Here is a 12318-nt window from a genome sequence, read left to right as displayed (position 1 = left end):
GAGATGAGGTCTCGCTGCCCAGGCGGGTCTCGAACCCGCGGGCTCAGGCAATCCTCTTACCTCAACCTCCCAAAGCGTGGGATTACAGGCAGATCCACCGAGCCTGGCTTTAAATTATTATTATTATTTTAAAGTTTTATTTGTTTTTTTGGGTTGGAGTCTCACTCTGTTGCCCAGGCTGGAGTGCAGTGGCATGCTCACGGCCACCACAGCCTCGACCTACTGGGCTCAGGCTATCCTTCTACCTCAGCCTTCCAAGTAGCTAGAATCACAGGCACGTGTCACTACACCTAGCTAATTTTTTAATTTATTGTAGAGATGAGGTCTCATCAAGTTGCCCAGTCTGGTCTCGAATTCCTGAACTCAGGCAATCTTTTCGCCTCTGCTTCCCAAAGTGCTGGGACTACAAGCATGAGCTACCCCACCCAGCCTTTATTTTTTTTTAGTTGCGGTCTCACTCTATCACCCAGACTGAAGTGTAGTGATACTTTTATGGCTCACCGTGATCCTCGCTCCTCAGCCTTCTGAGTAGCTAGTACTACCACACCACCATGCCTGGCTAAGTTTTTTATTTTTTTGTAGAGATGCGGTCTCACTATGTTGCCCAGACTGGTCTCAAAATCCTGGACTCAAGTGAGCCTCCCACCTCAGCCTCTCAAAGTGCTGGGATTACATGTGTGCCAGGCTATAGTTGACTTTTCAAGGGCTGGTAGGGGTTAGCTGAAATGTGCCTGCCGTAGAACAAAGTCTAAGTAATAGTGTAGGCTTCCCACAGACGGCTCCCAATAGGGGAACTCAGCTCTGGGTCAAGGATAAGGAACTCTGACTAGTTAGTCTCCTGGAGATCACCAGTGCCACTTAGGAGAATGATTTTGCTGTTGTGGGTCTATTGGTACCTTAAGAATAAACTTGAGAGCCAGGCTCGGTGGCTCAGCCTGTCATCCCGCGCCTTTGGGAGGCTGAGACGAGTGGATTGCCTGAACCCGCGGGTTCGAGACCCGCCTGGGCAGCGAGACCTCATCTCTACAACAAATCAAAAAATCAACCGGGCGTGGTAGTGCGCGCCTGTAGTTCCAGCTACTTGGAAGGCTGAGGCGGAAGGATCGCCGGAGCCCAGCAGGTCGAGGCTGCGGTGGCCGGGAGCGGCCACTGCACTCCAGTCTGGGTGACAGAGTGAGACTCCAACTCCAAAAAAAAAAGAATAAACTGGAGGACACCCATGCTTCATTATTTAAGTACAAAATGTCTCACCTTTTTAAAATTTTTTTGGAGTCAGAGTCTCTGTTGCCTAGGCTAGAGTGCAGTGGCATGCTCACGGCCACTGCTGCCTCAACCTGCTAGTCTCAGATGATTTTTCTACCTTAGCCCTTCAAGTAGCTGGAGCCACAGGCACATGCCGTCAGGCCCAGCTTATTTTTTTGATTTATTGTAGAGATGAGGTCTCACCAGTTTGCCCAGGCTGGTCTTGAATCCCTGAGCTCAGGCAGTCCTCTCACCTCCACTTCCCAAAGTGCTGGGATTACAGACGTGAGCCACCGTGCCTCAGCCTCTTTTTGAAAACAAAACAAAACAAAACATTTCACAATTCCAAGATGAGGCTAACACCAAGTCTGACTGATTAGAAACAACAAAGGGTAATAAATGAGGATGTGGCAACCTTTACTGACTGTGTTTGGAATCATGATCTTTTATTTCTTTTTAAAAGGAAACCCCCAGAGGTAGTGAGTCAACGCACTCATTACAATCGGAGGATTCTGGAACAAGAACCCTGATCTCACAAATTGAACTTGATGTGGATCAAATCAGTTCTGATGAAGAGCCGTTTAGTTCCCCTGAAACGCAGCCCTCTAGTGAACTTGAGGAGAAAATCTACCAGATGCTCCAAGATAAACTGGGACAAGAAAGAGGAGGGCTGGGACCCGAAAAGGGAGAGGGGAGACCAAAAAAGGGAGCATCACACTTCCTTGAAGAAAACGGAATAGAATTCCAGGCCAAAGCAGAGGTCTCCGGGGAGTCACTGGTGTCCACCACCACAGAAGACATCTTGTTTCAGAAGAAGGAAAGCTCCGGGGTGTACCCCTTGGTAAGTGGAACATACTTTTGAATTTCTCCCATAGCTTTGGGAATCTTCTGAAATAGAGGAATTTTATGCACGTAGGGGAAAAAATTACCACCAGAAAGACTTTTAAAACTAATAATAGACTTGTGTCTTTTAAAGTTCAGTGAAGAGCTCTGGCTGGGTATGTGTGACTGAACATGAACTTGAACGCTGCATCTGGGTTCAATAGTGTTGCTCAGCGGGCAGGAAATTCCAGACATAGTTTGTCTGTTGCATAGGGTGCTATTTTGTGTGGGAGACTAAAAATCCATCCTTTCCCTCTCCCTCTTTCCTCCTGCCCCCTCCGTCTCTCTTCCTCTCCTTCTCCCTCCCCTCCCTTCCTCTCTTACCTGGTGATACTCCTCCTTCATTCCCTCTCCAGCTTGTCTCACATGTTCTGCCTTGATATCTGGACGTGCTCCAAGCCATCCATTCCAGGAGAGTCGGAAAGTGAAAAGTATGGCAGAACACAGGTGCGGTGAAAAGCCCCAGGCAGTCCGGCAGAATCCATCTTTGCTGCCACTGAAGATCTTCCAGGGAGGCACCATCTGCGAGGAGTAAAAATATTATCGTTTAGCAAGAGAAGGAAGAGGAGGGGGCTTTTTCCTTCTTCCTCCATCTGCTACTTTCTGAAGATTGTTGCTTAGGATTCATCCTTTAAAACATTTTTTTCCCCTGTAGACTCATGCCTTGGAAGATTTGGAAACGATTGGGTGAATGTGAAGTACTTCGTGCAGTCCTTAACGCATAGTGAACATCCAATAATTGTTAACAACTATGTGATGACGGGGATGAGGAGGCTGATGATGTGATGGTGGAAAGATGTCTAGTGGTAAATGCAGACAATGGAAAACCTCCTTTCTGCAAATTTGGCTTGGTCTGAGCAATGGAGTTATAGGTTCTCTCCCACAGCTTGTAACTTCGGTCGGAGAGAATGAGTTTTAGGGCCCTCGAAGGCTTTTGTCTTATTTAGTCAGTTAACAAGTAATATCCCTCATGAGAATATGTGCTCTTTGTGTCTTGGCCGCAGCTACTATCTGGACTGGACAAGAGCTACTCCTTAGTTTTAGGTCTCTGTTAGCCTTGGTCTCACTGTAAAACCAAAACTGTCTAAACTGTCTCCCTTTGCAAATTTCTCTCTTCCTCCCTCCCTTCCTCCCTTTCTTCCTTCTTCCTTCTTTCCTTCCTTCTGTTCCTTCCTTCTTTCTTTAGATATAGGGTCTTTCTGTGTTCCCCGGGGGTCTTGAATTCTTGGCCTCAAGCAATCCTCCTGCCTTGGCCTCCCAAATTGTTGGGATTGTATGCATCAGCTACCATGCCCTTCTCCCTTTGTAAATTTCTTTAGCTCTTTCTTTCCCTTTCCTTCTTTCTTTCTTTCTTTTCTAAGAGATGGAGTCTTGCTATCTTATCCAGGCTGCGCTTAAATTCAAGCAATCCTTCTACCTCAAGGTCTCAAAATTTATTTAGCTTTTTGCATGTATCTTTTTTCTTTCCTTTTTTTTTTTTTTGCTTTCTCCTTTATTATTTTTGTTAAAACCATTCAGGGCTCATCATAAAAAATTCAGGCAACATATACATGTTTGAAGGCAAAGATTCCTCTTCCTTCACACACTCCCACCCCAAACCTAATTCCCTGAGTGACCACTTGCAGTTTGGTATAACTGTATATCTCCTGACCTTTTTCTATGCACATACAAACATGCTGTCTGTGTGCTCATGTGTGGTTGAATTTTAGTTTTTTGTTTTGTTTTGTTTGTTTTTTACCAGTAAGATATTCTGCATTTCTGCAAAATATTTTTCCGCTTAATATGTCTTGGGAGGTTTCTTATTATCAGTGCATGTAACTCCACTTCCTCTTTTTAAATTTAACTGTTTCCCTCTCAATGACCATTTACGTTGCTTCTAATTTTTCTTTCTTTCTTTCTTTCTTTCTTTCTTTCTTTCTTTCTTTCTTTCTTCTCCTCCTCCTCCTCCTCTTTTTTTTTTTTTTTGGAGTTGCCCAGTCTATAGTGCAGTGGCATTATCACGATGATCAGGACTCATGGTAGCCTCGACCTCCCGGGCTCAGATGGTCCTTCCACATCAGCATCCCGAGCAGCTGGGATAGGCAAGCATTACCGTGCCTGGCTAGTTTTCCTCTTTTTTGTAGAGATTAGTTTTCACTATGTTGCCCAGGCTGGTCTTGAACTCCTGGGCTCAGGCAGTCCTCTCACCTCAGCCTCCCAAAGTGCTGGAATTACAGGTGTGAACGAACATGCTTGGCTCATTGCTTCTAATTCCTTGCTCTCACAAAAGGTCTTATGGTGGACATGTTCCTCCATCTTTTTTGTGCCTGCAACATGCTCCTTTATCTTTGGTGTCCCCTGCCTTAGTCCAAAGGCCTGTAATAGCTCACAATGCTCATGGTAAACAGACATAGCTGTGGTTCATCTCCAGCCACGAAACAAGGTCATCACACATTTATCAATTTTTTTTTTTTCTGAGTTGGAGTCTCACTCTGTCGCCCAGACTGGAGTGCAGTGGCCGCTCCTGGCCACCGCAGCCTCGACCTGCTGGGCTCCGGCGATCCTTCACCTCAGCCTTCCGAGTATCCAGAAGTACAGGCACGCATTACCACGCCTGGCTGATTTTTTGATTTATTGCAGAGATGAGGTCTCGCCAAGTTGCCCAGGCGGGTCTTGAACCCACGGGCTCAGGTAATCCACTCACCTCAGCCTCCCAAAGTGCGGGATTATAAGATGAGCCACCAAGCCTGGCTAATTTTTTTTTTTGAGTCAGTGTTTCTGTCCCCCAGGTTAGAGTGCAGTGGCATAACCATGGCTCACCATAGACTCGACTTCCAGGGTTCAGATGATCCCCTCACTTCAGTCTCCTGAGTAGCTGGGACTACAGGTGTGCACCACCATGCTCACTTAATTTTTAAAATTTTTGTTGAGACAAGATCTCACTGTGTTGTCTAGGCTAGTCTTGAACTTCTGGTTCAAGTAATCCTCTAGCTTCAGCCTCGCGAAGTGCTAAAATTATAGGTATGAGCCATTGTGCCTGGCCTTTTTCCTTTTCCTCTCTCCTTCTCCCTTCATTCTTTCCTTCCTTCTTTTTTTTTTTCTTTTTGACAGAGTCTTGCTCTGTTGCCCAGGCTGGAATACAGTGGCATGATCATAGCTCACTGCAGTGTCAAACTCCTGGGCTCAAGCAACCTGCCCACTTCAGCAGCCTGAGTAGCTGGGACTAAGTTTTAAATTTTGTGTAGAGGTGGAGTCCAGGCTGGTCTCAAGCTCCTGGCTTCAAGCAGTCCTCCCACCTTGACCTCTCAAAGCACTGGGATTGTAGGTATGAGCCACTGCATCCTGCCTATGAGGAGGAATCTTATAAATATCAAATATAGGAGGTTCCAAGATAGCCACCGTGGAACAGTAGATTGGTACTTCTCTCGCCAACAAGGCAGAGAGTAGGGATTCAGCCACTGACAGAGACACCCTGAACAGTTTTGAGCAAGTGAGGCACCCTGCACCCAGGCAAAGATCTCCTAGAACACATAGAGACCAGAAGCTACAGTAGAAGCTGGAACCTCGATGTCCCATCCCTCACTATGTGCCAGGCTCGCACAGTACAACATGTCTTAGGATCACTCACCCCCTCCCCAGTGAAGGAGAGGGGTGAGTGATCCTAAGACATGTTGTATTGGCTCCCACTCTCCCAGCTGGTCCCATGCAGGAAGAGTCCTGAACAGGGTACAGTGGTGGGTGACCAGAGCCCAAGTGGAAAGGGGAACAAAACCCACACTCAGATGAGCATGCACCTTTTGCCAACAGAGCCCGTTGGCCAGCTTTCAGGCAGGGAAAGCTCTGCTTGTAGATTGAACTCAGCTGGTGTCATGGCCAGCAGCTGGTGGCCAACCCACCTGCCAGATCTGAAGAATCATCTCCCAGCCCCATGTGCCCACAGATTGGATCACTCCCCATCCCCCATGGCAGAGAACTTGCTCTTTTTTTTTTGAGTTGGAGTCTCACTCTGTCACCCAGGCTGGAGTGCAGTGGCATGATCACGACTCAGCACAGCCTTGACCTCCTGGCCTCAAGTGATCCTTCTGCTTCAGTCTCCTGAGTAACTGGAACTACCACTGGAGTGCACCACAATACCTGGCTAATTTTTCTTTTCTTTTCTTTTCTTTTTGTAGAGACAAGGTCTTGCCATATTGCCCACGTTAGTCTCAAACTCCTGGGATCAAGTGATCATCCTACTTTGGCTCCCCAAAGTGCTGGAATTATAGGCACGAGCCACTGTTCCTGGCCTGCTCTTTTTTCAAGAGCTAAGCTTGGAGGTGAACAGGGAGGAAGTGGCACAAAACACACCCCAAGGCTTTCCCAGTGGAAAGGCTTCTGGGCTGCAAACTTCAGACAGCAGATGGGGGCCCATCCCTCCCACCCACCCTCCTTAGAGTGCATGCAACAGGAAGGAAAAACCAACCCAACTAGTTTAACAGTGGGAGAGAAAATCTACAACAGAGAGGTCTGTCACAGGGTGACACAAGGAGCAGAAATGAATGCTCCCCTCTCTCTCACAGAGTAGCCTATGTTGAATGACCAAAAGTGCCCTAGAATAGAGGGTCACAAATGAGGAAAAATCAAAGAAAAAACTATAGGCAATCTTCAGAGTCCTAAAGAGACAGCATCTGAAAAAGCAGCTATCAGAGCACAAACAATGGAAACCCCCACAGTGACCCACCCCAGATGACAGCCACAGAAATCAGAGATTGGGTGGCTACAATGAACAGAGAGAGCCAAGAAAAACTAGAAGTGAAACTCACCAAAGTTGTACAGGAAGTAAAAGCAGAATGGCCATTTTCAGAAAGGCCCATTCTGAAATAATGGGAATGAAGAATTTCATTCCAGAAATTTAAAACACAGTAACAAGCATAGAGAGCAGGATCAATTAGGCAGAAGAAAGAATATCAGAGCTTGAAGACCAAAATATGGAATTAGCCCAGTCTGTCAAAACCATAGAAAAAAGCTCAAAAAGAAAGAGCAAAGCCTCTGAGAGATATGGGACTATGCCAAGAAGCCAAATCTATGTCTGATTGGTATTTCTGAAGCAGAAAGGGAAACTGAGAACACTGGAACAACCATTCCATGAGGTCATCCAAGAAAACTTCCCACATCTTGCCAGAGAGGTAACCATTCAAGCACTAGAGATTCAGAGAACCCCTGCAGAGTATCACATAAGATCATTCCCAAGACATGTTGTAATCCACTTCCACAAAGTAAGCATGAAAGAAAAAATCCTAAAGGCAGCAAAAGAGAAAGGTCAGACCAACTACTGGGGAAGACTCATTAGAATCACTCTAGTCTTATCTGTAGAAACACTATAAGCCAGAAGGACTGGGGTCCATTTTTTTTTCTTTTTGATTTGGAGTCTCGCTCTGCTATCCAGGCTGGAATGCAGTGGCACACTCACAGCCACCGCAGCCTCGACCTGCTGGACTCAGGTGATCCTTCCAAGAAGCTGGAACTACAGGCATATGCCACCAACCCTGGCTAATTTTTTGATTTATTGTATAGACAAGGTCTCACCAAGTTTCCCAGGCTGGTCTTGAACATGTGAACTCAGGCCATCCTTTTGCTTCCACCTCCCAAAGTGCTGGGATTATAGGTGTGAGTCACTACACCCGGCAATGGGGTCCAATTTTTAATGTTCTTAAAGATAAGCAATTCCAGCCTAGAATTTCCTGCCCTGCCAAGTTAAGCTTCATAAGTAGTGAAGAATTAATGTCCTTCCCAGACATCCAGTCCCTGAGAGAATATGCCATCTCCAGACCAATGTTTCAATTTAAGATGTTCAACACAGGGGGAAAAAAAGAGCAGTCATACCCATTACAAAAGTACAGACAAGCACAGAGTTAATAGAGCATACAGAGCACTCACAAAAATGAAAACACATATATAAATACAAAAGTAAAAAGGAAGCAAAACAATCCTCTAAGAGCCCTATGACAGAGATAAACTCTCACATTTCTATAACTAATTTGAACATGAATAGACTGAATGTACGACTGAAGAGACACAGTGGCAAACTGGATAAAGTAACACGGTCCATCAGTCTCCACGAAACTCATATCACAGCAGACACCCAGAGGCTCAAAGTTAAAGCCTGGAAAATGGTCTTTCAGGCAAATGGAAAACAGAAGTGAGCAGGTGTAGCTATTCTGCTATCAGACAAAGCAGATCTCAAGCCACTGAAAGTTAAAAAGAACACAGAAGGACACTATATAATGATAAAAGGCTCTACCAGCAAGAAATAACCATCTTAGACATATATGCACTCAACACAACAGCACCAAGTTATAGAAAAAAACTGCTAAGTAAACTAAGAGAAGACATTGACACTCACATAATCATAGTTAGAGATCAAAATACCCCACTGACAGCCTTAGATCATCAAGGCAAAAAACCAACAAGGAGATCCAGAACCTTAACTTGGCAGTTGATCAAATGGATTTAATAGACATCTACAGAACACTCCACCTAACATTTACAGTCTATACATTCTACTCATCAGCACATGGAACATACTTCAAGATCAATCACATTCTCTGGCATAAATCAAGCATGAACATATTTCAAAAGATCAAAATAATTCCATCCATCTTCTCAGATCACAGTGGAATAAAAATAAATATTGCCACCAACAAGATCTCCCCAAAATGCACAAAGACATGAATACTAAACAATATGCTGCCGAATAGCTTCTGGGTCAACATGGAAATCAACACAGAAATAAAAAGATTCCTGGAAACAAATGAAAACAAAGACACATCAGAATCTCTGGGATGCCTTGAAAGCAGTGTTAAGAGGAAAGTTGATAGCATTGCACACACATACATCAAGAACATAGAAAGATCACTAGTAAACAGTCTAATGTCCACCTAAGGAAGCTGAAAAGGCAAGAGCATGCTGGGTGCAGTGGCTCAAACCTATAATCCCAGCACTTTGGGAGGTCGAGACAAGAGGATACCTCAAGGATCATCCACCAAGACCAGCCCAGGAGTTTGAAACCAGCCTGGGCAGCATGGCAAGACTTGTCTCTACAATAAATCAAAAAAATTAACTGGGCATGGTAGCATGTGCCTGTAGTTCCAGCTTCTTGGAAGGCTGAAGTAGAAGGATTGCCTGAGCCCAGTTGGTCAAGGTGGCTGCAGTGGCCATGAACTTGCCACTGTACTCCAACTTGGGCAACAGAGTGAGACTCCTACTCCAAAAAAAAAAAAAAAAAGTCAAGATCGTCTAAATTCTAAAAAATCCAGATCACTAAGATAAAATCACAATTGCAGGATATAGAAGACGAAAATATAGAACAGATCAGCAAGACAAAAAGCTGGTTCTTTGAAAGGATAAATAGGATCAATAGATCCCTGGCCAGACTGACTTAAATAAATAAATAAATTCCAAATAAACACAACTAAAAACAACAAAAAAGGTAAAGTCACAACTGACCCTGAAGAAATTCAAAAGATTATCAGAGATTACTGTGAACACCTGTATGCAAATAAACTAGAAAATATCAAGGAAATGGAGGATTTTCTGACATCACACAACCTCCCAATGTTGAAACAAGAAGAAATTAAAACTCTAAGCAGACCAATAACAGCCCTGGAAATCGAGTCAGTCATAAGAAACCTCCCTGCCAAAAAAATTCCCAGACCAGATGGCTTCCCAGCCAAATTCTACAAGACATACTAGGGGCTGATACCAATCTTATCTGAAAATATTCCAGGCAATTGAGAGTGGTGGAATTCTCCCCAACTCATTTTATGAAGCTGACATCATACTGATACCCAAACCTGGCAGACTTAACAAGGAAAGAGTTACAGGCCAATCTCCTTAATGAACATAGACACAAAACTTCTAAACAAGATTCTAGCGCATTGACTCCAACAACACATCTCAAGGATCATCCACCAAGACCAGGCAGGCTTTATTCCTGGGATATATATAGGGCTGGTTCAACATTTGTAAGTCCATAAATGTAATTCAGTACATTAACAGATGCAAAAACAAGAACCACATGATTATACCATTAGATGCAGAAAGAGCATTTGACAAAATCCAGTATCTCTTCTTGATAAAAACTATTGAGCACCTAGTCATAGGAGGAACATTCCTCAAAACAGTAAGAACCATCTACAATAAACCCACAGCCAACATTTTGTTCAATGAGAAGATGCTGGAAGCATTCCCCCTAAGGATGGGAGCAAGATAAGTATGCCCACTCTCACCCCTCCTATTCAATATAGTGCTGGATATCCTAGCCAGAGCAACCAGGCAAGAGAGGGAAATCAGGGGCATCCAAATAGGAAAAAGAGGAAGTTAAGCTATCTCTCTTTGCAGGTGATATGATTCTATATCTTGAAAACCCTAGGGAGTCTGTCAAAAGCCTCCTTGCACTGATGAAACAACTTCAGTAAAGTCTCAGGATACAAAATCAATGTGCAAAAGACAGTTGCCTTCCTATAACTAGCAACAGGCAGGCAGAGAACCAGATAAAAAGTACAATCCCATTCACTATAGCCACCAAAAAAATTAAATACTTTGGCATCCACCTAACCAGAGAAGTGAAAGACCTTTACAATGAGAAGTACAAAATGCTACTCAAATAAGTCAAGGGTTACACAAACAAATGAAAAAACATGCCATGCTCATGGATTGGAAGAATCAATATTGCCAAGATGTCCATCCTACTTAAGGCAATCTACAGATTCAATGCAACACCTATCTAAATTACCAACATCATTTTTCTCAGACCTGGAAATGACATTACAGAAATTCATATGGAAACTAAAAAGAGCACGGATAGCCAAAACAATTCTCAACAAAAGAAACAAAGTGGGAGGTATCACACTTCCAGACTTTAAACATTTTTTTTTTGAGTCAAAGTCTTACTCTGTTGCCCAGGCTGGAGTGTAGTGGCATGCTTATGGCCACTGCAGCCTTGACCTGCTGGACTCAGGCAATCCTTCCTCCTCAGCCTTCCAAGTAGCTGAAACTACAGGCATGAGCCACCACGCTCAGCTAATTTTTCCTGAGATGAGGTCTCACCAAGTTGCCAGGAACCTCTGGGCTCAGGCAATCCTCTTGCCTCCACCTCCCAAAGTGCTGGGATTACAGGCGCGAATCACTGCACCTGGCCCAGACTTTAAACCTTATTACAAGGCTGCAGTAACCAAGATGGTCTGGTAGTGGTACAGGAATAGGCACATAGACCAATGGAACAGGACAGAGACTCCAGAAGTAAAAACATGGTCTCTCAACCAACTCATCTTCAACAAAGTCACCAATAACAATCACTGGGGAAAGGAGATCATATTTAGCAAATGGTGCTGGGAAAATTGGTTAACCACATGCAGAAGAATGAAACTGGAACCCTACCTATTACCATATTAAAAAATCAACTTAGCTGGGCATGGTGGCTCAGCCTGCAATCCTGCACTTTGGGAGGCTGAGGTGAGTGGATTGCCTGAGCCCACAGGTTCAAGACCCACCTGGGCAGGTGAGCTCTCATCTCTACAATTAAAAAAAGAAAAAAAAATTAGCCAGGTGTGGTAACACGCACCTGTATTTCCAGTTACTTGGAAGGCTGAGATGGAAGGATCACTGGAGCCCAGCAGGTCGAGGCTGTGGTGGCCGGAAGCATGCCACTGCACTCCAGTTGGGGTGACAGAGTGAGATTCCAACTCAAAAAAAAAAAAAAAAAAATCAAAATGGTTCAAGACATAAAACCTCCAACTATAAGAATCCTAGAGAAAACATAGGAAACACCCTTATGCACATTGGAGCAGGCAATGAGTTCTTGACCAAGTCCCCAAAAGTGATTGCCACAAAATCTAAGATAGATAAATGGGACCTCATCAAGTTGAGAAGCTTTTACACAGCAAAATAAACAAATAAAACCATCAAGAGAGTAAAGAGAAAACCCACAGAATGAGATAAAAATACTTGGAAATTATGCATCTAACAAAGGCTAACAGCCAGGCTTGGTGGCTCAGCCTGTAATCCCGTGCCTTTGGGAGGCTGAGGTGAGTGGATTGCCTGAGCCTGCGGGTTCGAGACCCGCCTGGGCAGCGAGACCTCATTTTGTGATTCTACAATAAAATCACAAAATCAGCTGGGCGTGGTAGCACATGCCTATAATTCCGGCTACTTGGAAGGCTGAGGCGGAAGGATCGC

General features: G+C 44.4%; 1 protein-coding gene across 1 annotated transcript in view; it reads left to right on the top strand.

Moving 5' to 3' along the window:
- WDR66 (WD repeat domain 66) overlaps positions 1–12318 on the top strand; it is an 89963-nt gene that overhangs the window by 830 nt on the left and 76815 nt on the right. The window contains exon 2 of the mRNA XM_008059741.2: positions 1706–2083. Coding sequence (XP_008057932.1) covers positions 1706–2083 — 378 coding nt within the window. The remainder of the gene's footprint in view (positions 1–1705; positions 2084–12318) is intronic.

This window comes from Carlito syrichta, unplaced genomic scaffold (genome assembly GCF_000164805.1).
Source record: "Carlito syrichta isolate Samal-C Ts95f unplaced genomic scaffold, Tarsius_syrichta-2.0.1 Scaffold304341, whole genome shotgun sequence".
NCBI lineage: Eukaryota > Metazoa > Chordata > Mammalia > Primates > Tarsiidae > Carlito > Carlito syrichta.
This window is presented reverse-complemented; position numbering and strand designations above follow the sequence as displayed.